Source organism: Corvus kubaryi, unplaced genomic scaffold, assembly GCF_017639235.1.
Source record: "Corvus kubaryi isolate FWS band 111438036 unplaced genomic scaffold, C.kubaryi_AGA036_p1.0 37394, whole genome shotgun sequence".
NCBI lineage: Eukaryota > Metazoa > Chordata > Aves > Passeriformes > Corvidae > Corvus > Corvus kubaryi.
The window spans coordinates 14550108-14576789 of NW_024581133.1; the positions used below are offsets into that span (position 1 = coordinate 14550108).

General features: G+C 40.0%; 1 protein-coding gene across 3 annotated transcripts in view; it reads right to left on the bottom strand.

Moving 5' to 3' along the window:
- Positions 1–26682, bottom strand: part of THSD4 (thrombospondin type 1 domain containing 4) — a 244155-nt gene that overhangs the window by 188447 nt on the left and 29026 nt on the right. For all 3 annotated transcript variants that reach the window (XM_042039239.1, XM_042039240.1, XM_042039241.1), the window contains exons 4-5: positions 17280–17719; positions 7067–7496 (exon numbers count right to left, since the gene is read on the bottom strand). In XM_042039239.1, the coding sequence (XP_041895173.1) occupies positions 7067–7496; positions 17280–17719 (870 nt within the window). The remainder of the gene's footprint in view (positions 1–7066; positions 7497–17279; positions 17720–26682) is intronic.

Consider the following 26682-nt stretch of genomic DNA (forward strand, 5'->3'; position numbering starts at 1 on the left):
GAATTACTAACATTTTTATGCCACACTGCTATTACACAAAAATGAGGGTCTGAATCTTTAGCTATTCTTAGACATAAATTCACTCCACTGGAGGCAGACTTCTCCAGCTACATCACGCGACCCATGCAACAGGCTCTGAACTTCAAAATAAACCTCACAGAAGAAAAAGGCAGATCAATGCTTCCAGCAGTACCATAAAATACTGAAGTACTACTGTTAACTATACCTTTTGAAGTACTCTTGTACATTAAAAATCAAGAAAATATATATTGGGAAGTTGACAGAGTCTCTGGAAAATTCAGCTCCCAGAGCATTCAAGCTAAACTCCAAACATATCAATGACACTGAATGTATATGAACTGGCTAGCTCTAACACATTTAGTAGATTTTTTTATCACTGATACATACTCCCAAACTTTGTTTTCTAGTGGAATATTTCTGTTTTATTGACTTAAGGTGTTTATTCTATCCTAGGCTCTACTGTATTTTATTTCTATCTCATTGCCTTTGAATAAAGTAAAATATCTCAGCCATAAGAATGTTACAGATCCCACTGGTCACTTCTCCCTGACCTGGAGAATACAGGACATGGCTATAGCCATGTATACATTACCAAATTTTCACCTGTACCTTTCCTTTTGGTCTGTGCTTTTATAGTTCTTGTCACAACAGGGCATGACTTTAGGACTCTTAGATGTTTAATTAGTTTACAGTAGTTTAGATTTATTGATCAAAGTAAGCAACTCAATTTTCAATTAAAACCTACATGCCTCTAGACATCAAGATTTTCTGAATTGTGTAGGTTTGGACTTATTATGAACATTTTACTACATTAGTAAGTAATTAACCTAGTAATAATGAGTATGTGTAAACCAGCTAACTCTGTGTTACTGCCACAAGTACAGAGCACACTTACTGAATAAAACTCTTTGAGAGAGCTTTTAAAGTTACTCCAACACACTCTTCTTGATGATTTAAGGCAGACAGTTTCCCATAATTATTTAAGTTCTAATAAGAATGTCTTAATGCAAAATATCTAATACAGGGTTCTCAGTTGTTGAAGGGGATGTCAGAAGGGGATGTTATAAAGCCACAGTGCAGAGACACAGAAGAAACAATTGTGGTCCAAGACCTTCATCAAAGATGTCTCTCTGTGACTCTTTTGCTCACAAATGACAACGGATCAAACTACATAAGACCCTTTAAGGGCAATATCTCTGTGCCAGCCTCTGGTAAGTTCAGCCTGTACTGGTGACAAATCATTCTAAATTAATATTTACACAACTCTGCTGCAAATAGCAAAACAGTCAAGAAAAGGACAGTACAACCCAAAGTAATGCAAGCTTTCAGTAAGCTTCCTATACATCCACGGAATGTCAGACTACCAAACCTACGCATAATCCCACAGTGTTTGCACGGAAAATTCTTCACATAAAGTTAAGTTTAAATTTCCTCAGGAAAAGATATGTCATCTTAACCCCACTTTGCCACTCATGTCAAACACCTACTCTATACAAATCTCAAAATGAGATTTTTCCCACAGAAACTTCTTGGAAACAAGGAGGGGCTTTTCAGTCTAAAAAAAAAAGTTCACTTAAAAAATAGCGTCTTGTTAGTCTTCACCTCAATGTGTGCACATCCCAACCACATTAAATTAAATGAGTGCACACTTGCAGCACTCCATATCAATTCTGAAAAGACTTGTCTGGCAATTACATTTTCTGTTCCATACAAAATCAAACATTTCCATTTCTACCTTAGCTAAAACTTGAAATGCTGGAAATGCTTCGGTGTCTATAAAGTGGAAAATTTTCAAAACTGCTTGGGCAGAACAGCAGCGAGCTGGTGAATGGCCCAAGATCCCAGGTGCCAGGGGACCCTGCCAATGTCTACCTATGTGCTTAGATGACAGAAAAGCACATCACTATTTAATGGACTCAACACATTCCTGCAGAACATTGTAATTCTATTTAATTGGGGTTCTGCCTCTAAAAAAAGCTTTTCAGTGGCACAGTTTTAACTCACACCAGTCAAAATTAGTAGCAGAGTCTTCAGTAAGACTCTTTGGGAAATCAAATATTTTAATTCATCCCATCATGACAGAGCTGAGGATTGATTCTGAGTCTTTTACCTCACCTCATCTCTTCAATGGTAAAACCTCCTTCCACTTCCAAAACTGTCTTTTCAGATACTCCCCATTCCCTGCTCAGGAATGCACTGTTCTCAAGTGCTCTGCACACAGGAGCACAGATCCAAGCAGAAGACTCTTATTCAGAACCAAAAGCTGGATTTTCCATAGCTTTGCTACCAGAATAATAGCAGGCATAGCTGAAGAGTCAGGCCAAGAAAGTAAAAGTAATCACGGTCTTCTGATCTTATCTAGATACTTCTCCACAACACAGCTGACTTCTTGCTAAACACCAATCACAAAAAATACTGAGAAAAACAACAGTGTAACTCGAGACATGACAGTAATCCACAGGAATGAATGGGCAAGCTAGCAACTGGGAATGAAATTGGACAAACTCAGCAAAATTTTATCCATAAATATTTCACTGAGCCCTGAAGAGTTACTCTTTCATACATTTTACCTTAACTTTTCCAAACTTTTCCTATATAAATTTGGTCAAAAACATACCTCAAGCCATAGCTAAAGACAATTCAGATTTTACATCCATTTAGCATCACTCTTCATGCTGAAACTACCTTAAGTAGTCTGGAATATTCAGAAGCCTGAAAGCTTCCTTGTGCACACTACCCAAGCAACCTGCAGCCTGGAGTTGATTTACAAATATATTCTCACACATTCAGGCACGCACAAGAGCCAGTGACTTGGCAATGCTCAAGACAATTAATTACAGAAAGTGCTCAGTAAACAAATGTTCCATTTGAGTTGCTTCCTTTGTTCTGGTGAAAAACCACGCAAAGAAGGTTGAATTCAAATTCTACTTCAGCCGCACATCCATATAATAATTCATTCTCATTTAATGCAGGGGGAAACAAGGGAGATTTACTCATCACTTTCCTATTTTCGAAGGACTAGAGACTACATTGGAAGAATCCTGTTGTATTGCAGGTAGCTTATGGTTTCAGTTAGATCTGCCAGAGCTGTTTGTTCAAAAAGGAGAGATGCTTACTGCCTGTTTCCTGCCAAAGAGGGTGACAGGCAGCTGTGTGTTCTGAGGTGACCACATCTGCAAGGTGCTGAACAGGGGAAGCCACTTAAATAATAAGAAAATAGGTTTAACAATCTGCAGGAACACTTGAACAAATACAAGCACTTTCGAGGCTGTCCCTAACCAAATCACACAAGTTTACCTTTTATGAATCAATCTGTCAGTCATGTGAAATGAGTTCAGCTATCAATGAAAAAACAATAAATGCACAATAATGAGGAAATGACCTAATGGATCAAGGCAGATTAACTTAATTTGTTAATTAGTTGCCCTTAGGAAAAACTGTAGAGGGAGTGACCAAACACTAGAATAAGGGTTAACAGAATACTTCCAATAAATGAGATTTTCAGTTTTGGTATGCTCCAGGAAGAACTGAAGAAAAAAAAGAAATAAAAAGATACTGTTCTCTGCTTGCTGGCAAGACCATTGGTACATGTCGCTGCTGATAAATTAAATTAAAGCCCGCGTGCAGAAGCATTTAATCGGGAAGAACAAGCAAACAAAGTGAAACACTATCAGCTTTGTTTTGCTCTCATCCTGGCTTTTATACTAAAACTGTTCTTAGCAACTTCTTTTTAATAATTACATTAATTACCACATTCTAGGGAGAAAAATAACCCTGAATAGCAATTACAGCCTCTCCAAAGGTAACAGAAACATTACTAAATAAAGAATATCACTATGTAGAGTTCTATGCTTAGGAGAAGCTGCTTCATCTACAATTTCTCTTTGCTATTAAGTTTCCTGTATTATAATCAAAGATTTCTTTATAACTGCATTTATACAAGCAACAATGGTAAAGAGGCAGCAGCAGTGTGTTCATCTGTGTTTTCTCTTCATCTGTTGAATTCTTGTGTTTAAACAACAGATTTAAAACTAACATGAAAATATTTTCACTCCTGTTCCCTTCTATCAAAGAAATCTGCCAATGGCCAAACCACTCACCATGCTGACCTGCATGTCTGACCACTGTCCAATTTACAAGCTCGCTGCCCTCTACTCTCCAGCCCAGCTGTCATTCTCAACAAACATCTTCTACAAACCTTCCTTCTCCATACTCTGGCAATCTCAGATTGCTTCTTTCTTCCGTGTCATTTCTAACTTCCTCATCTCTTACTCCTTGCCCTCTGAAAAGACCTCTTTCCTGGAAACAATTTTGTCATGTTAAGTCAGGCAGAATATTGTCCAACTTTGTGCCCTGATGTGTGAGGGATGAAATAAAGACTGGGATATTTGTGTATCACTTGGACACAGCGAGCAAATTTAGCACAGAAAACTTTCCAAATTAATGGCCATTCATTAAGGTCATTTCCCATTTCCTTCAAAAAACAGAAAGTGTTTTTTGAAAGAGCAATCTGTCCCAGAGACTATTCTCAGAGGCTCAAATTAGCCCTTCATGTTTTCCATTCCAGAGAAATACACTAAAGCCTTCTTGACACAGGTCTTTTCAATCAACTGCTCTAGTCTCAGTCAATGACTTTATTCATAAATAAAGTGAGAGTGGTAACTGCTACACTAAGAAGCAGAAAGGAACTCATCCGATTTGTTTAGGTTGTGTTTTTGTTATCTTGTGTTCCATTGTTACATCTCTACTATACGGCTTCCACTAAACAAAACAGCATTTCTAGGAGGCAGAAGAATCACATGTTCAGCCATCCAAAAAAATACGGCCTGTCATATCAACATATTCAGACCTCTCCTGAACATTCTGCTTCTAATATCCAAATACAGGCTTCTTCATGTTTGCAACATTAAGTTAGATTAGCTGTCCAAATAAGAAAGACGTATTAGGAAAACATAGTTTGGGAAATACTAAAAGGGCACAGGCAGAATCTGGAAATTTTAGCAGGATGAAAACCACTAATGGGGACAAAGAACAAAACCTCACTCGCCTCCCACATACAATGGGAGACTGCCCCAGAGCATGGAGCTACACCCAGCCAAACATTTTTGAATCAAGTAACAACAGATTAAGTTTTATTTAAAAATTAACACAGAACAGATTTTCCAATAAATTCGTTTCCTAATTTATTTTCCAATAAATTAGGAAACTAAAATCAAAGCACATAGAACTTGAATGCACAGAAAGCACAGAGCACCATGAAAAGACACTGGAGTGATCCAGGCTACTGGGGACTGGCTCTAAATGCTGTTTAGAACATGACTAGAACTCACAAAAGGATAGCCTCATCTTACAGGACTGAGAAGTAGATAGCCTTCATAACACAGCCTATCCAAACTCCATTTTTCAATTTCTTTCATGGAAAAACATTAAGCTTGTCAGTGACTGGTGGTTTGACCCTGGCTGGGTGACAGGTACCCACTAAAGAGCCACTCTATCACTCCCACAGCTGGACTGGGAAGAGAAAATATAACAAAGGGTTAATGGATTGAGGTAAGGATCAGGAGAGATCACTCACCCATTACTGTCTGGGCAGAACAGACCTGACTTAAGGAAATTAACTGAATTTATTACCAATCAAAATCAAAACATGACAATGAGAAGTAAAACAAATCCTAAAAACACCTTCCCCCCACCCCTCTCTTCTTCCCAGCTCTACCTCTTCCCCTCAGTGGCACAGGCAGATAAAATGGGAGTTATGGTCAGTTCATCACAGGTTGTTTCTGCTGCTGCTCAGGGAGAAGAGTCCTTCCCCTGCTTCAACATGGGGTCCCTCCCATGGGACAGTTTTCCACAAACTTCTCCAATGTGAGTCCTTCCCATGGGCTACAGTTCTTCATGAACTGCTCCAGCGTGGGTCCCTACAGGGTGCAGTCATTCAAGAACAGCCTGCTCTAGTGTGGGTCCACACAGGGTCACAAGTCCTGCCATCAAACCTGCTCCAGTGTGGACTCCTCTCTCTCCATGGGCCTGCAGGTCCCTGGCAGGAGCCTGCTCCAGCATGGGCCTTCCAGGCACCTTTCCTTCCATGCACCTTCAGGCATCCACCCGCCCCAGTGCCCTCCATGGGCTGCAGGGCCACAGCTGCTGCACCATGGGCTGCCCCATAGGCTGCAAGGGAATCTCAGCTCCAGTGTCTGGAGCACCTCCTGCCCCTCCTCCTCCACTGACCTTGGCCTCTGAAGGGCTGTTCCTCTCACACATTCTCGCTCTGCTCTCCTCTGGCCACATTACATCTGCACAATAGCTTTTTTTTCCCTTCTGAAGTATGTTATCATAGGGATGTTACTGCCATCTCTGATGGGCCTGGCCTTGGCCAGCAGTGGGTCCATCCTGGAGCCGGCTGGTGTTGGCTCCACTGGACATGGGGGAAGCTTCTGGCAGCTTCTCATGGAAGCCACACCTGCAGTCCTCCCACACCTCCCCTCTACCAAAACCTGACCACGCGAACCCAACACACTCCACTCTTCGACTCTGTAAACCACGTACTTAAGAATTATCATTAAAATCCACACGCATCACACAAAAATCAAAATAACATCACAACACCAAATGGAAGTGGAAAATTTACACTAAATTCATCCCTTGTCCCTTCACCACAATTACAACGAAAATTTTCCACAATTATTGCAGTCTCTGACATTATTCAGCCCATGTTTGTCCCATTACCTCTCTCAATTACTATCCTTATCTCAAATTCCTCACGTTCCCTGGTTTCAGCACCAAAAAGACCAGTTTCTCCAATCAAATTAGAGTTGTACTTATTGGTAGATGAAGTGACTGCTTAAAACCCTTCAAGATATGGTATTAGGTAACTATAATATTATGGATCTACTTTCAGTGCTCCCCAAGACACTCTAAAATAAGTTCACAAAAAATTCATTAAATTAATTAAAAAAAAATTGAACTTAACTTGATGATTAGGTTTTGCACACTAGGGAAAACCAACAGCTGTCCAACACATAAAATCCAGGAAAAATAGACTTACATTTGTGTTGCAGAGTTTATACTGCTTGTAGGCACCAATGCACACGATGGCTGCAGCCCTTTGGGGCTGGGGCTGCCCCTGCAGGGCCTGGTGGGAGGCAGGGCCATGAGGGTTGGAGTCACTGCCATGGAACAGACTTTGAGATACAGGGAACGAAGGTGACTGATAAACCGAGGGCCCCAGGACTTGGTGTCCTGTCTGAGGCCCACTTGGTTCTTGATAAAGATTCCCATGCTGCAGTGAAGGAGCAGCTGCCTGGCTGTAGGAGTTCATGAGACTCGGACTCTGGTGGAATAGGTGGTTCCTTGACGACTGTCGCTGCCTCCGCAGCTTCTGAGGCTGCTGACCAGTATCAGTTTGTAAAGGTAAAATGTACGGCACTTTTCCATATCCATACTTTCCTGGACCAATAGGATTTCTATTTCTGCTTCTAAAAACAGAGAAAGAGAGAGAAAACAGTTACTGAATGAATAAGCGAAAGAGCAGTTAAGTTTTACATGACTTGTTATAAATATGTACAAGATGTAGTCTAGCTTGATACTAGGAATCTCAGAAAGCCTTGATCCTAAAACTGCAAAATAGTTGGCAAAAAACAAGTAAGTTGGCAAAAAACATTTCTTCCAGTTCAGAGCAATGCATGAATATAGCTATTCTGGATGACATTTGCTGCTCAGGAAGGGAGATACCATTAAAGAAAAGCAATTTTCTTTCTGCACATAAAATATATTTATGTTTTTAATATACATATGCAAAATAGACTTGAACTCCAGTGAAAACCAGAGATTATAAACTGACATACTTATTTTCTAGGAACAAAAGTGTCACAGATGTCAGACAGCCACCAGATCAAAGGGACCTTTCTTTTGGTTTGTTTCTATTTGGGTTTGTTTTCTTTCCAAGTCTTATATTCTCACAGGACTCTTGTAAGATGGAAACCCTAAAAGTCATTTACCTCACATTCCAGCCTGATGGCCACGTGGGGCTTTTAATCAATCTTCCTGGCTCAAGATGTGCGAACAAGAGTGCTGATTTGCCCTGGCAGATAAGCAACCAGCACTCTTGAACCGTTTATCCCTGTTAATCTGCTCTGTGACCATGACAGTCATTGTTGAGGCAAGCTTTTGGTAGTTACAGTCGAGAAAAGTCGTATAATAGTTTTTGGCATTAAGGGAGGGAAAAAAAGCTTCCCATAAGTAAAATGGAGAGGAAATAAAGAAAACCCATCAGCCTTGTGCCTACTTAGCCAGACCTAAAGAGAGTGCGATTACACAGCATTAGTAGTTTTTCTGTTGTTCCCTGAGCTGAGCAAGAGCAAGAGAGAGTAAGAAGAGGAAAGGAAGTATTCAACAATACTTGCAGTCAGCTGGGACAAAAGGGGGAAAAAATGCCACCAAGAATAGAGTTACCATCTAAAGGTAAATTACTGCCTAACAGAAAAATATAGGTAGAAAAGCATTACATGTTTCATGTCAGACCACAGCCAGCAGGCATCTCTGATCTACTGTTTTCATCTGAAGCAGAGGCATAACAGCTGTGTAATGCAGATCTGGCAATCTCCTTTCTTTGGGCATAATTCTCATAAACACATGCACCTCTTTGATTGCTCAGACAAATCTGTTTAGCACTTCGATAACAAAAATAACGAGCCCCTTTAAACTTAAGCCAACCTAAATATATTCTTTATTTCAAAAAATGCATTTGCCCAGACAAGTAAGAAAATCAGGTTATGAGCCATTAATGTAAAGGTTGTAGCAAACATGATGATGATGATGATGTAGCATTCTTACCATTCTAACTTTTAAAAATTTCTCTCATGATGAAAATACATCAGCTGTGAATAGTAGGAACTGGCCCCTCTTAGCACATCTGCAGTGTTAAAAAGGAATTTTGTTGTCGTAGCTTTTTCTAATTTTAGCCACAAGCAAACCTATGCCTTGGCAAATCAATGCATTATCACTGCCTCACAGACTTTATGCTCAGAACAATGCTTTGAACCTCAAGTGGTCTTCAAGACTGAAGCACTTTCAGAGCTGGTGGGCTGGTTATTTATATGAATAGAAACCCTCTTTGAACCAAGGATATACAGTGTCTTTAAAATACACAGGTAAGATTACAAATTTCCTGGGCCTCCACCTCTTCTCTCAAGTGCTCTTTACACAGCCTCTCTCCAACATACCTTTTTCATTTCTTCCCTTTTTCCACCACTTCCTCTCTCCTTACATTTCTCCCACTGCCTCTAAATGGAGGTTCCCTGGCTCACTTCCAGCTAAGCACAACTCATTTTCCTTCTCTTCTGATGTCAGACAGAATGAAGAATGTATTTTCATGAACTTTTCAGCATTTCATTCATCTTATCTCCTAGTATCAAAGTACTTCTCTTGTAAACGAAAAACTGCAAGGGTGAACATTAGCAAAAACACTCATTTATGACAACAAGGAAGATTTGTTGTACAACTGCTGGAAAGTTTCCTTAGAAATAACCCAAAGAAACTTCTGATTTCTTACATTTTCAATTCACAACCTTTCACTGTTTCTGAAGAAATAATGTAATGTTTTGGAAAGGCAACAACCTTCAGCCACCAGTTTCACCAGGGATAAGGAGAAAAAAACTGCATAGGAATTACAGATTTTTTTTTTCCCTCAAGATTTTCTCTTGTCTATTGGCAGAAATAATTCCACAAGCAGAGGGAGACGGGTTTTTTCTCTGTATTCCCAGTCACAACAACCACACTAATGAAAGACAACAGAATCTCACCACACATCATCAGACAGACGTGAAACCAACACCTAGACCTTTCTTTTAATTTTGTGTAGAGTTTGGTCAAGTTTGAAGCTTATTTCAAAATCTTCAAAGGCTTCCTTTACTAGGAGTCCTGTCCTGGAATGAACCCCCAAGTCCTCTAACATGCTAAGGAAACCCCTGTACTCAGTGAGCCTGGTCTAACTGCATCCATAGCCTGAGGTGGCTCTCGGTGCCCAGGGCCAGGAGTTCTCCAGGTTCTTGCCTGCTCTCCATACTAGGGAATTCAGCAGCTGCCTATAATCTGCTCTCTGAAGTGTTGCTGCCTGTGTTTGTGCCCTATCACAACCAACCCAGAGCTAGCACCTACTCAAGCTGAACTTAACAGTGATCTATCAGCAGAAACAAGATGAAAGTGGAAGAAAAGACAGAAGACAGGTTAAAATTTTGATTTATAGCTTTATTTCCCAAATAGTAGTCCCCATTATTTACCACTGCAAAAGTCTTTTAAATTAAACTGATTTGTGCTTTGGCATTGCTGTTATTAATTTCTACTTCAAAAAATGCTCCAAAACTGCAGGTCTTTGATTTCAGCTAGAAAATTAGTTCTAAAGGAGCTCAGTCCCCTTAGGTCCCTATCAAAGCTCTTTGGCTTAAATTTAAGCCCTTCTACTCATCATGGTTTTAACAGAACTGCTTTTTAGTAGGCAAAATCCTCTATAACTAAATCAATTACATATATTCTAACTTAATTAAGTATATTTCTGTGGGTAAGTATACCAACCTTTAACCTAATATTTTGGGTCATAGCAACTTATCTCTTTTGCAGCATTACATTACTGTAATTAATTGACAGACTTTAAAGGCTACTACCCATCTACTCATAGTTCAAGTATTTAGTACAGAGTTGCCTTGATTCTTTTTCTGAAGAACTGAAAGTGACTTATTAGCTATTCCTGTCAGCAAGGAAGCTATTGAAATATTACTCCAATATTTTAAATGAAATTAAGAAAAAAATAAAGGGAGATGGAAAAGTCCTTGCAGACACAAAACTTCAAATCAAAAAAAACCCGGTCCCAATTCCCTAAGTTTCTGTTAACAGGATCAGTATAGGCATATATTTTTAATGTACTTTATTTTTTTAATTACTCCTAGATATTATTCTTAAAATAATTTCAGATACGCATTTTTAATCCCTGGCATTTCCTCCATAATTCAAAACTGTGACTGGCCTACAATTGTCCAAGTCAATCATTTACTTTCCAGCCCTCCTACTGCATTTAATTTTCTTTCATGTTTTATATATTCTTAGGCACATGGTTAACAAGGTTTACTTTAAAAAGATTCCACCATAATTTTTTCCCCTTAAGTCACAAAATAAACTGTCTTATACTGCTCCTAACTGTTAGTGAGTTTACATCTCACAGTATTTTAGCAGATTCTTTCACAGGAATCATTTTTAACAAAAATGACTGATATATGGGATCTGGGAATATGTTTCCACCTACTCAAGAAGGAGAGCTCCCACCAGTCAGGTTGATTCACATCAAAAGCCACCATGCACTGCCTCTCCCACTGCACCACAGCCCGTGCTGCACTGCATTCCACATACCCACTTTTCACCAGCTCTAAATCAATCTGGAGAAAATCACTTAAACATGAATGAAAGAAGGGAGCCCTTTGACTGTTTTATATTACAAAATGCATGCCTGTCTGCTCACTGACCTAGAAACCGGCCTTACAGCAATGAGCAGATATCTCTGTGAAATGTTTGGTCACGAGAGCTCAGCCAGCCCTTCTGAGAGTACCACACACTGCAGAGCAGGGCCAACAGCAGCAACTTCTGCCACACCCCAGCCCACTGCTCCCTTCATCAGCACACTGCAGGGCAGTTCATCCGGGCAGGCAGTCACTGCATCTCACTGACTGTCATTTTCATTAAGTAAGGCAAGGGAACTAATTGCCTTTTTTACATCCATGGTAACTTTGGTAACCACACCATGATTTGTGGATATGCACTGCTTCCCATGTATCACATACACATAAGAGTATTAAAATTATTGTGAGCCTATTTGTCCTAAAAATTTCAACTGCTGGAATTCACAGAGAAACCAACAATGCCTAAGAAGTGTTTCTTTTGAAGAAAAATGGATTATAACACATTATACCACAAACACTCTCATTTATATATCATATTAGGGGCAAAAGATATCTACATTTTTCTGAGACAGTAGAATTAATGAATAAGGTCACTAAATACATGGTCTCTTGGGAACAGGTTTAATTAATGGGATGTGAACTATCTTAAATGAAATTTTCCATCCTCAGAGATCACTACTGATACCCCAGTTCAGCATAGTTGCAATATGCCCAGTACAATAACTCACTGTTTTACTGATCTCTCAGCAAGTGCTATATAGCCTTATTTATATGACTTTCAACACTGAGATACGATTCCAAAATTCAAACCCAAATACTACAATCCTCTTTTTCAGTAACACCTCCGATCCCAGGAAATTCTTAGCTTCTTCTTTAAGATTTGATTAAATAATGCAACCATGCAGTTGGCAGGTAAACCAGCAGAAATTCAATGCAAGTAACCTCATAACTCCGCTGAGATGCCTCACAAATGAGATGGGAGGTTTGGTTGTTTCTACCCCTCACAGATGGGGCAATACTTCAGTGGTATCTGACTGAACAGCAGCAGCATTCTCACTTCCCCTCCTTCAGTGAGCCCAGCTCAGGAAGGGTCGAAATACTCAGCAGTAAGAATAAGAAAGCTCAGGTGGTTTGCAACTATAGGATTGTGTTAGGGGTTTATTTCAGGTAATCCCACTCAAAGCATGCTTGCAGTAGCATAATAAAAATGGATATTAATTTGGTAATAATAAGTGAGACCTACAGCATGTCGTGGGGATTAATAACCAGATGAGACGTGTGACAGCATAAAGTCAACCTGAGGCCACAGCCATCCCAGCTAGCTATTCATTTTGTGAAGTAGTACCTCATTTGATCATTACTGCTATTGGATCCTGTTTGGAATTTTATTCAGAAGGAAAGTAAACATCTTTCTCACACAGCTTTAAATGCCCCAAGTGCTACCAAAATAAATTCTTTGATTACCACTGCTGCTCTTGGATTTTCTGGAAGATTTATCCTTAGAAAGGGATCCAGTCCTTCTCTCCCTATCTTCCTTCCGTATACACACCAACCCACAATTAGCTCTTGTTACCATACAGGGCTTGGGGTAAAATCCATCACATTTTCATTCCATGAGAGAAATAATGAAAGGAGGGGTGGCTAAGTACTTGAGCTGGGTTTCATTCCAGATATTAAGAAAAGCAAACACTCATGCCAATAAATATAAAGCCTAACAACTTGAGAAAATAATACCTTCTTGAACCTGAAGGTCCAGCAATCACACATTTTTCCACCTCTAGGAACCGGAACTGACTAGAACAGGTCACAGAAATTGCATCATAACACATGGCTATTGGTTAAGGAAACAACAACAGAACTGTCCTTGTAAAAGTTAACTGTAGACCTGCCAACAGTTGCTCTGCTGGCAGGCCTACAGTTAACTTTTAAAACGACAGTTCCGACATTTGCCTGGTCAAAGCATCTGTGAGAGGGGGCAAAAGATACTTTCAGAAGGGAAATTCTGGTTTGACACTAAATGACGCACTCTTCCTTTCTGTTGCTCAAAGGCCTAGAAATGCAAACTGACCCTATACAGGGTACAGAGCAGCACAGCAGACTTGCACGTCAGCTGCTGGCAGCAGAATAAAGACCCAGAGCTACAGCCACGTGAGAAGTCAATGATTTTTAGATTATTTCCTCAGTGCAAATTTTTCCTCTCATCCCTCTTCCAAATACAAAAAAAAAATGCATTAGGGAAGCCCCTTCCTTATTAACATACTTATTTAACTTGCACTATTTATGCAAGAACGCTTTAGTTATTTCATTATTCTAGTGATAACGCTTGTTTTTTCTTTCTGCTCCTATGAACCAGATACAAGTGTATACCATGTTCACATAAATGGACACTGAGGTTTTGCTGCTCCACCACAAAAGCCCATGTGCAGAGAAAGTGAAGGTGGCAGCTGTAAACATCCTACACTCAGCACATCAGCGTGAAATTGTGGTTTTGTCTTCTCTATCACCAAAACAGAGAACTGGAAATGCAACATTTAAGAAGTACTAAACCCTAATCCATGAATGGTATTTCCTTTCAAGATGTGTTTTTTCTCTTAAAGCACATTGTCTTTCCGCATGCCCGTATTACTTTTCCATATCTGCCTCTCTATAAAGATGACTAAATGCTTTAATATTTTTTCACTATGTCCTCCTTCCTGTTTGTTCTTATTGTGTGGTGTGCTCCATGCACTTTAGCTAGGGAAAAATAACAAACCAAGTCTGTGCTAAAGGGAACTCAACTCTTCAAAACTGGGGAGTGCTCCCTTCCTCTGCCAGTGGACAACCCAGAGAACCATCAGCTTTCTTTCATACTCACTCCAGTGACTGACTGTAATTAGCACATTTCAATCATGCAGGAACTCTACTTACTGCACTGAGTTAAACAGGGGAGCACTGAAATTTTTTAAACCAGGCTTCTAATTGTAGAAACTCAAACTTCACTCTCTCAACTTCTCATGCAGTCCTGGTTCCTAACGCCTAACTAAACTAAGTTTCAAAAGCTGAAAATGTGAATATCCTCTTCAAAGACAAGGTATAGCAAATTTTTATGATATACAAATTCTATTTTGGATTTTGCTAAAAAAACCCCTAATCAGCTCTTTGTCAGCTGCTTGGAAGCAGGCAGAGAACTTTTCCACTCGATGCTAAATGATACAAACATACTGGGCTGCTGTATAGGACTGCTGGAGCTGTCAAGACTCCTTGCCTTGGAAACCATCCAATTTCACTCTACTATGTTATCACTGTGAGCTTATCTCAGTCACAAATGTCCGTTCCTCTCTTACCGTTTTATGGAAGTCTGCTAAAACTACAGTAGAGTAAATAGAAGTACCCCAAAAAGTTTCCATTGACTGTACAAATTATGAAAACACAGGTGTTACTTAACAGCCTGACATACATTTCCAGTATCATCCATTTAGTGAACAGTACACACAGTTCTGCTGTATAAAAATCATATGTAGAGTAACTCACATTTTGAAATCCATTTTCCATATACCTGATAGGAAAAGTAATCTCCTTTGTAAAGAAAGTTTTTACTCTGGATTTTGTAAATCAAGGAAAACTATTAGGCTTGTCATTCAAATAATTCCATTTTCAAATAACATTTTTTGTTCTCATTCTGTTTTTACAGTCACCACCAAGGAATCTGAAAGTTATGCAATACAACAGGCTTTAAAGCCACCAGGGACCTCCTAACACAAGATGGAAATAACTTATTATGCAAGTAAGATTAAAACAGTGACCTTGAATCCACAGTCTTTTGCCAAGGGGCAGACTGTGTGGGGGTGGAAAATCAACTCTGGTACAGAAGTTTGTACTGTGCTTAGGAAAGCACAAGAATTTTCAAAAGCAAATGCCTCCATCATACAGGAAAGTGAGCATTTTAATGTTTCATATGGAAAAGCATTTCTTACGAAATAACACAGCTTCAGTTCTGCACACAGTCAGTACCATTTTCTGCTCACCATCCTCTCATGTTCCAGCCAATCCTGCAGCGATTGTTCCAAACCATTCCAATCTGTGCTGGCCTGCAGAGGCCACCAGAGCAGCAAGGGACAGGCCTTGGGGATGGAAGCCCAGCAGAGGCAGCAGGGCTGTGCAGAGCCAGGCCAGCTAGGATTCCCTTGGAGACAGAGGGTGCCAAGGGCTGGAGCAAACAGCCTTTGGATGACTTTGTGCTGACGGTTCAAGGCCAGACTCCCAGTGTCAGCAATAACCCAGCCATGCACCACAACCTGGGGCTGTCACACTGCACAGCCCAGAACAGATTTAATTTGCATTACAGCAAATTATTAAGTAGGAAAACACAAAAAAGAAAATACGACTTTTGCCTCACTGCACTCATATTAACACTACCAATTCTGTCTCTGGCACTCTATGAGCTTCTGTAAGGCCATCAGTGTCACAATGAATTTATACTCAACAGGTCTAGGCTATCCTTTGCATGGGTTTGACAGAAAGACAAAGCAGTGACAAAGAAAATGGGCAACACCTGAGAAGACCAACATCTGAACAGCTGATCCCATTTTTGAAACTCATGCTTCACCAAGACAGACAGGAGCTTAACAGGTTAATTATATTTTCAAGTATTCTTTTACATGGACAGAGTTTCTTGCAAGGGTTGAGAATGTCTTTATCAGCAGCAACAGAGAGTTCTACTGTCTTATTCCACTCAGGCTGGAATACTGCCTCAAGGTAATATTCTTTTTTATGTTGTTAAGGACAGCAAAATATCTTTAAAAAGGGAATTACAATTGACTGCTTCACTAAGAATCTTAAAGATGCAGATGACATGAAGGAAGGTTTCTTTGGTTATGTCTTGGGGGGGCTGGGGTGTTTTCTGTTTTGTTTGGGTTGGGTTTTTTTGTCAACCACCCCAAAACACTTCTCTTCATGTATCTCCCAGAAAAGACCTGAGAGGGAAAGAACCAGAGAACTGCTGGAATACATATTCAGAGGAAAGACAGAGAGAACAGACATTTAAGAAGTGCTCCATCCCCAGGGGTTTTCCATGCCTGTTCTGCTCAGTCTCCAAACTAGAAACACATCTATTTTCCTTTTACAAATATATTTTAAAAAATCTGATAGACTGGTATCTAAGAAGATAAAAAAGTGTTTCTCCAGAAGTGGCAAAATTATTTGGAATTACTTGTAACAGCACAGATCCACCCAGCCGTAAAGACTGTTATTATGAAATTAATATCAACATATACCATGTTTAAAATACTCTATGTGTTAAACAACTACATTATTTTTTATTTTCTTCAAACAGAAAATTTTGCTAAAAGAGGTGGTAGGAAGAAAAAAAGAGAAAACAAAAAGGCAATAAATAGAAATGCAAAACAAAACTAGAGTTTTGAGTAGAAATAAAGTCAACAGACAGTTGGCTATCCTTCATGGAAAAAAGGGGGTTTTTTTAACCAATTAATATCAGACTGGCTGCTGCAGTTAAGAATACAATTATAAAACAGTTATTTGTTCTGATATTTAATGGAAATGTCAAATGAGAGTGCAGCAGAAAAGGAAAAATCACTCAATAAATCATAACACAAATCTTAAAGGGAAACAATCTGCTTAGCACAATTGTAGAATAGTTACATCTGCCCTTGGACATCATGTAAGTAGTCAACCGGGAGGGCAGCCTCCCCCAGAAGGCGGTAAACATTGTAAAAGTCAGTCTGAGTCTATAATAACTTTCCTGTAAGTGTGAAGAAGTCCCAACTCTAAACCGCCCTGTCACTCCTAAGGGAGGGGAGCTGTGGCACAGGCTCGTACCTCTTGTCCGGCGTGGCGCTGTGCCGCGGGCCCTGCGAGTGCCGGCTGCCCCTCAGGGCCGCCCGGCCGCCCTGGCTGCTGTTCCGCGCCCCGGGGGCGGCCGCGGCCCGGAGCCCGGCCCAAAGCTGCTCCTCGTTTCTGTGGAGTGGCACAGAGGTGCGGATGGCAGAGATGACATGGCCGGGGTAGGCAGACAGCGAATCCTCGTGGTGGGCGCTCTGGTGAGCCAGAGCCCGGTCCGAGGGCGGGAAGTGCCGGCCCGGCCGGCGGTAGCCGCGCTCCCGGTAATAGGCGGGGAGGCAGGGCCGCGTCTGCTCCATCACCCCCCCACTGCAGCTCCGCGAGCAGGCGGACCAGGGGCCCCAGCTGCCCCACAGGCCGGGCACTCCGGCACTGCTGTCCTCAGGAGCATCTCCTTGCTCTTCTATCCTCTGCGGAACCTGCAGACACAACACACACACTTAGGAATCAGAATTCACAGTGGAATACGAAGAGAGCATGAATACCACGGTGCTCAGCCATTCACTCCGCAGTCACAAGTGAACTGGAATGATTTAGGAAGTAACTTGTCTTATTCACTGCCTGTCAAAGGACTGCCAGTGTAGGAGGAGGTCTCCTTCAGCCATCAACCATTCAGACAAAAAGTTTGGGGTTGGTTGTTTTGGGGTTTTGTGGGTTCTGTGGTGGTTTTTTTGTTTGGTTGGGTTTTTGAGTTGGCACTTTTTTTGTTGTTTTTCTTTCGGACTATCTGGATAAGAATAGATTTTCTTTGTTCTCAGCAATGGAAAACATTGCATGATACAAACCTTGGAAATGTGTTATAATATTACCAAAAGCAGGAAATAAGGTCATTTTTGGTAATGAAATTGGGTTAACAGACACTCACTGCTTTGCTGCACTCTGACGCTTCAACAATGGAGAGTGCTGGTGGTTGCAATAATATTTCAGGAACTCCCATCTAATGTGGAACTTTTTATGAAAGCAATAATGTAAGAGGACAGGTTGATTTCCAACCAACCAAAAATGCTGCTGTAGTTAACTCTTATATTACCACTCTTGCCCCAGTCTCCACATGACCACTTCAAGATGATGCACTCAATCCTACATTCACAGAAATTCCCATCAAACTCAATAAAAGATGGAACAGATTTTTGGTCTCTGGTGTTCAGTGCCACATAGTCCATACTCACCACTCAGCAGCACAAGGAAAGTGAAAGAAAGTAGCCCAAAGGGAGAGGGCCCTTCTCATGAAGGAAGCTAGGAAGGATTAGGGCAGGGTCTCTCCACAAGGAGAGTTAACCCCACAAGCCAAATATTTTAAACATGCTGACCTTATGATTGGAAAGGTATCAGCACAGCCAGGAAGTTACAGTCACCCATCCCCATCTCTCTGTGGACTCGTGTTCCAAGGTTTACCATTCTTGGAGCTAGATATAGCCAGGATTTCTCAGTGTTTTGCACTGAGCAAAGTACTCAAACTTGCAGTTTTTCTCTTGCTTCTCTTGACCAACTAGTTGAATCACAAGTTTCCAAAGCAGGTTTCCAATGTCTGATTCTCACAATTATTAATATGCAGAACATTCATTTAAATGATCATCCTTTAAGTAGTTTATTAATTCTCTGAACAAGGTTTGTACCGACAAGCACACACACACATCAAATCAGCTGGGAGGCAAGAAAAGGCACTGTCCACAAACACGTTTGCCGTACCTCTCCAGCCCTATTCTAGCACAGCTACCTCAAAATGAGCTTTGGAAAGCCAGCCTTGTCTGTCTGTCTGTCACTTCTCCCCCCTTCTCAGCATGAGAACCTAAACCCGTAACTTCCATTAATAATTTTGCCTCAAACAGTATTGTATAATAGCAAAAGATTATACCATCTACACACTTTGCCTCTCATCACAGCCATCATACACTGTGGTAACTGAGCTGTGCCCCACCTCTGCCAGGGAGCACACATTCCTCATCATGGCTGGAGACATGGCAGGCCAGGCTGGAACATGGTTTGCAAACAAGGGTTGAATACAGCATTGCAATACAACAAGCCAAGCCAGCGCACGGTTTGTGGTGCTGCTGTATAATAGTTGGTTGTGGTCTACATAATCTGAAACATTTCCCCCCTCTGAGGCTGCTCTCACACTTTCATCACCAACCACAGAAAAAACTGCATTTAATTATAACTTCTGATTAATAAAAAGCATCTGCATTACTGCGATGTTACCCATTTCTCCAATGTTATTTGAAAACAGGAGCAGATGTCTCTGTATTTAATGTCTTTTTTCCTGTGAGTACCCCATTTGGCATCAGCCATTAAAATCCAATAGCCTGTACAACCTAATACTGCATAATGTCAGACTTACAACATGCAGCAAGGTCTTTCTGGCTGCTACATTTGCTTTCATATCCAATAAGAGAACACCACTGGCTCACACTTTGACCAACTAAACAAGCTATTCTTCAGTTTGTGATTTTTCCAGTGAATATTCACTGCCCATACTTACACTATGCATTAATGTGCTCTACCTCAGATGTAAAATGGTAATGGCTACACACAGAGCCACTCTTCTGGTCTGAACTCAGTCTGCAGTAAAATTTACTTACTGTAAAACTAATAGTCCTTTGTTATCAGACAAGTAAGGTTTCACTTGTTTGGACTACTTCTTAATCATTTCTACGACGATTCAGTACACCTGTTTTTTAAAATACCAAAGACACTCATGCAGGCAACAACTAAAAGCTATTAATCTACATGCAATTCAAGTTCTCACTAACATAAGAAATGTATCATTTTGCAGAAATAGAAACTGAATAGTGAAAAGTGTCAACCTGCTACAGAGAGAACCTTCTGGCTGTCAAACTTCGTTGCAGCAAACGTTGGTTCAGATAAAATGATACTTCATATGACTGTAGGCAATGTAAAGTAATTTCACACCTCCAAATATTCATAGTGAAAGACTTGTAGACACAGCACAAGGGGGTTTAATCCAGCTAATTAAGGAAGAACATAAAAATAAAACTTAAAAAGTAACATTATAATGTCTTATACTGATAGACAAATTCATCAATACTACTTAGTTGTAAGATAAAATTTTGAGATGGGAGTTTTCAGTAGCAAATCAGGTTATGAACTTCTATTTTCTTACTTTTCTTACTGTTTTCTTATTTTGAGTAAGATATGGGCTACAGAGGAATCGTTAGAGGAGATGATGTGATTAATGGCATAATCTACTCAGTGAATTCTACTATGAAAGACTGAATAAACTGAAGCTGCTTAGTTTAAGGAATGAAAAACAGAGGAGGCAATAATGACACTTCCAAAGTTTACCTAAATAAATACAAAGAGCTGTTCCTTTTCTCTTTGCAGCAAACTGTTCTTGTCTATAGCCAACACACAAATAACCATGGATTTAAATTTAATCAAAGGTGATCCAAATTAAAGGAGAAAAACTACTTAGAGGGAAGGCAGACAAAGCATGGAAACAGACTGCCTGAGGAGATCCCAGCAGCACTGAGACCAGCCCTAAAGCTCTACCAGGTAAAACGAGGTGTCACTGACCCTTCCCCAGGGCAGAGGAGTTGAATTACAGCACTCACAGGCCGATTCCTGTCCTCTGATCCTGTGATTTCCAGGTAACTTTGTAGCCAGTAAGAAATTCTGCCACAGCTCTATGATATAGCCAAGAACTTACAGGTAGTTACGGGATTCAGCTGACGTATTTCAGAACATCTCAGACACACCACATACTCAGAGATCCCCAACATTAGGTGCCTCCTTCTCTTGCTTTAAGAAATACCCATTAAAATCACACTTTCTGAAAGGAAGAGTCTGAGCCTGCACTGGGGAATAAGTGAAATGCAAACTGAACTTTTCTTGCCAAGTCATGAGAGTAATTTCTTTAAGAGAATCACATAGCCTGTAAAAAGAGAGAGATCAACTAACCCATTTAATCTACTTTCCCCATAGTTCATGATTGATTCCTTCTCTAGGTGACCCAGACTCATTTTAACTATAAATGCACCACCAAAAAGATTTTTATCTACTGCAAGTTAATCACAACCAAATATTTTGCTCTACAATCTCAATTTCTTTTCCCCTTTAATGTTCCCCTTTCCTCCTTTCCTACACGTTTTTCAGTTATTTTGCAAGGCAAGGCTTGGAAGTGGACACAATACCATTCACTACATGCAGCTGTACAATAAACAATGTAAAGAAAAGTAAGACAAGTTTTCAGGTGTGCAAGTGCTTGCAATTTCTACAATTGCACTACCACCTATTAACTTGCTATCAAAAATCCGTTAAATGAGCAATTTTCTTCATAACGACTGTTATGAACCAAATATCTTCCAATCTGCCACCTTTCAACCCATGAGTGGCAAACGGAATTGAGGCTGGATTTTCAGAAGGGTAGTTTAGAGGCCATCCCCTTCCTTTACTCATCAGCACCCTGCATCCCATTCTGTTCCCTTTCCCCAGTTTTCTTGTATTTTGTCACTTTTGTACACTGGAGCTGCACTAAATACAGGTTTTATTCTAAAAGTTTATTGGGTTTTTTTTTCTAAAAACCTATGGAATTAAACATATTACTGGCAAGCTGACATAGATGACATTTTGAATAGAAAAATAGTTTAATTTATGTAATTCAGCAATCACTCTGATCCTGAGTCAAAAATTCAGCAAAAATTAGGGGTACACAAGCTATAGAAATCCAATGCCAATTTCTAGTACTGCCTCTGTCAGAATTTAGAAATAAGATCCACATCTCAGGATTTCAGCAGCAGTTGTTGAAACTATACTATGCAAGAATGTCCCTGAAGAGGAAACATCACATGAACTGAAAGCCACAACTATTTAAAATGTAACTTGTGCCCGAAGACAATGGCAGACAATGCAGTACTGATCTGACAACCACTAATTTTAAATACTGTAAGACACTTCATCCTATTAAACTATAGCTTAAATACAAATTAACTGTTCAGAAAAGTAGGGGGGGCAAATGGTTAGATCAGAGGCCCATTTAACTCAGTACTGCGTTTCTGACTGAGGGGAGAAGCAAAACTTTAGGAAACAGTGTAAGAACCAGGACAGAGACATCCAGGGACCCTGTGCTGGTCAGTAATTCAAGGGCCTCCTTCAGCTAAACGCCATGTTCCAATTGCTTTTCATACCCGCTACTGGACTTACTATCCATGAATACAATTAATACCTTCTTTAGCATATTTTTAATCTTGGCTTCCAAAAGATTGTACATTTTACATTGAAAAAGTGCTTCTCTTTGCTCTGGTCTGACAATTTCACTATGTGTCCCAAATTTTTCTTTGTGATAATGAAGAATGATCATTTTGTGTTCTCCTTCACCATACTATGTCTGATTTGCAATTGCTAACACAATCCAGTCCCAGGATCTCTTTCTGAAATTCAGCAGTCGTAATCTGTTCAGTTTCTTTTGTAAGGAATTCCTCATTCTCAGCACCTTTTTCACTCCTACATTCTTACAGAGGTGTGCAGTGCTGCACACAGTACTCCAAATGTGAATTAATGATGGAATTTCACAGTAATAATGATTATAATGCTTGGTGACAGTATATACCTTTTAGCCAGCTACATAGTTAAGCTGTTATAGCCACAGCCAATGTTACTAGGTATTCTGTAGATATTAAGCATGCTATAGCAATCCAAACTCAAAACTGAAAAGGGATACAAGATAATGGCAAGCTTTAAACCTGGACATATCTAAACCAAGTCAGACATTTCCAGTATTTTTTACCATTTCAGTTTAGATACAATAATGTTATTAGATATCATAGATTTAATTTTTAACATATTGTCCAGTAATTCTTTTTTCTGGGTAAATGCCCAGAATGGAAATGGACTCATGAACAAATTTACTACATTATATTCCTAAATATATATCTGAAAGGGATATACAGGCATAAATGTATGTTTCTCAAAGCTGTATGGTATTACTTTCCCCCAAAGGCAAAGAAATCATATCCAGAAAAACATTTTATCACCTGCTCAGAAAAATGCTACCAGTGGTATTCACTGAGTTAACTCACATTCATATACTGGATGCAAAGTGGAATTAACAGGAACCAGTATGTCTTACTTTCAGCTGCTATTACCCTCTTTGTCCTATGCTTCCAAGAGCAAAGATCCCCTGTAAATTCTGTTCATATTCCCCGGCTTTAGGTGTTTGTTCATTTGTCTTTTCCATGGTCCTTTTTCTCATTACTCCACACATGATAACCCAGCTATGACACCACACTGTGCCCATCATTATTAAAGGACTATCAAGGCACTTGGAAAACGACTCCTTATTTTTCCTATTACTCCAGGGTTGCACTTTCTTTATTTTACAGTTCTCACTAATTAAAGATTTCACTAGGGCACAGCCTGTCACAAAGGATATGCATGCAGCTTTTACCACAGCCAGGCTCAGACTGACTGAGGATTCAAAACACCAGTAAAATAGTATATTGATACTATGTAAAATGCATATGTCATATTTGGGATGAGAGGAACACAGCATTCTTCATGAACAGTCACCTTTTGTGAATATATTTGATCAGTGATCAAGCCACAAAGTAAAAGCTGGACTTCACCTTCTTAAAATTTCAAGAGTGTAAAAACAAAACCAGTCAGACTCCTAGAAATGAGACCTGAACTGCTGCTCAGGGCAGAGCATGCCAAATTTTGAATGGGCTGAGGAAATGATAGTTTCGTTTTAGAACCTGTTCAAGTGTAACATTATTGTATTTCTCTGCCAGTGTTGTAAATACATCTATGGAACTCTTTTAATTCTTTCACTAATCTATGCATCTTAAAGGAATATTTTTCCAGTATTAGCTCAGCTGATTTCCAATAAAGTCCATACATATATAGCCATGACAATTTCCCAGCAGCAAGGCTTTGCAGTCCATTTTATATATGTTCATTTGAAACAACCGTATTTTTTATGCCTCTTATAAGAAACACGTGGAACATTGATGGTTTGATAAAAAACAATCTACCAAGCCCCTCCCCCTGCTCCAAACTTGCAGATAATTTCTTGGATCTCTCAAGGCTAGGAGAAAAAGGGAGCAGAGGCCAAACAAAACATCATGACACAATGTGTACATGTCTGCCTGGTTCGTGTGCTCAGCTATTTTAATCCTTCAGTGCATTTTGGAAGCCTTTAATCACAGAAATAGTAAACCATTTGAATTCTACAGTACGTGGTAAGTGTAAATATTACCAGCTTAAACGATTTGGGTTTCTGTTCTTTGTATCAAATCTCTTTCTGAACATCTGTGCCTGTGAAGATTAAAGGGCTAAAAAGCCTGGAAATAGGAGACCTTTGTATTCACAAATCACTGAAGGGAGTTACAATGCCTGGACAGCTTCACTGCCCCTTCAACCAACTTTAACCACATCTGAAGAAACCTTAACATTATTTGAATAGTCTAGAAAGTAAACAGCTCTGAAAAAGGTTCAGAACAGTTTTTGTGCCAACAAAGCTTGATGTTTCCCCCAAGTCTGGCTAATTTTTTCACACCAAGACCACCTCCGTTGCACTCTAGGAGATTAGTGTTTTAAGGAAGATGTTTCTTTCCACTCTTCTGTGGGACCATTAAGTGCTCTCACGTAACAGACAGCTCACTCCTGACCTCACTTCTACCACTTCTATACAACCATTCCTTGTCCATGGTAGGATTGCTTCTCATTTACAGTAAGGTAAAGATGATAAGCATCAGGCCCTCACTATATCACAAATTAGGCTTCTTTCTTTTTAAAACTATTCCCTCACCATTCACTATCATTTGTGGCCTAAGTCACTAACCTTATACTGCCCTTGGCCTTCTCCAGGTCAGCCATCTACAGCTGTGACAAAGTTGGTGCCATTCTATTTATTTCTACATTCAGAAAAATTCTTTGGGATTCACATGTGGTAGAAAAACACATTTTATTTATTCTGTAGTTGCCGTAACACCTCTCCAGATCTCTCAGGGAGTCACCCACCCATCACTCCAGAACCAGACAGGACAAGTTGACATAAAGTAGAAAGCAACATTCCCTAACAGAAGAACTCATCTGTGAATCCAAAAAGCTTCTCATCTTTATTATCCCTCTCATCCAAAGTTTGGCAGAACTAGCATGCAGAACTACTCTGAAGGAAGATGAGAAACTTATCTATGACCCTGTAAGCTCACCTGCACTGGAATCCAACTGGAACTGTCATATTTTCATCTTTTCTTTCAGAGAAACACAGAACTCCTGCTCTGAGGTTAAAGAAGTCAGTATTTTTAAATTTAAAGATAAAAATTCAGAGGTCCATGATAAAGCAGATTAAAAACAACAAAAACATTGACCTTGATTTTTCAAAGAGCATATTCACATAAAATAATGTATCCTTATCCTTCCCCAAACAAAGGCGAATTTTATTTCCTAACCACTTCAATCCACAACATCAAGGACAGGGAATTAGTAACAACACAGAGATAGCAAGAAAATTCTTTCAGCTGTTGTTCTAAATAGTCTGTTGCACTAAAAGGCTCATTTTAAAGGAAAAGTCTTGTCATGGACTAAATCACCTCTCCTGTTTCCTAAGGATTATTGCAATTAGAATAGCAACATCATTAGCTAGAAAGACTCTATTTTACCAAAGGTTACGAATGGAACAGATGTCCATCTGTAAAGTCAAGTTATCTGTGTTGAAGGCAAGCAGATATACTGACCAGTAAAAAACTGCAAGAGCAATATGGACTCCCTTGCAGTTGGAAGTGTTTTATAGAAGTGATGTGTATGAAAATACAATCATAATGGACAGCAGTTATCCTATAAACAAAAACATTACCAGAAAAGAAAGGGTGACACCTGTAACCACTGGTTGCAAAGGAATAGCAGCTGTGTGCAAATCGGCAGTGACTAAGCCTCTCCAGTAGAATCCAGTTTAGTTACACAGCCCAGACAGACAGACCCCAGTGACTTTGCAGTGGCTCTGTTAGCAAGAGATCAGTTCCAGCTCAGCAAATCCTGACAAGTTACACACTTGAGTCACTGCTGACCACAGGGCACAGCTTCACCCTGCCTGGACTGCAAGGAAGAACACAGCCTTCTCTTCCAAGCCTCTGCTTTGGAGCATATGTAAAAGCAAGGTGGTGACCAGCTGTGGTGGAGGTCCCAGGGTGCTCCTTACAACTGTTAGGCTTTAGTCCTGGTGGCTGGCAAAAAGCCAAGCTTAGATATTAACTACTTTGTCTTATTTCCATTTTCTCCCGTGTTTCAAGGATATAGCAGACTTGCTTCATGCTTCACACTGTACTCTCAGAGTGTGTTCAAGTAGCCAAACTCCTCAAACTGCTCACCATGACCAAATGAGAGATCTTGGCCATCTTTTCCTTCCCCCTGTTCCACTCTTTTCCCT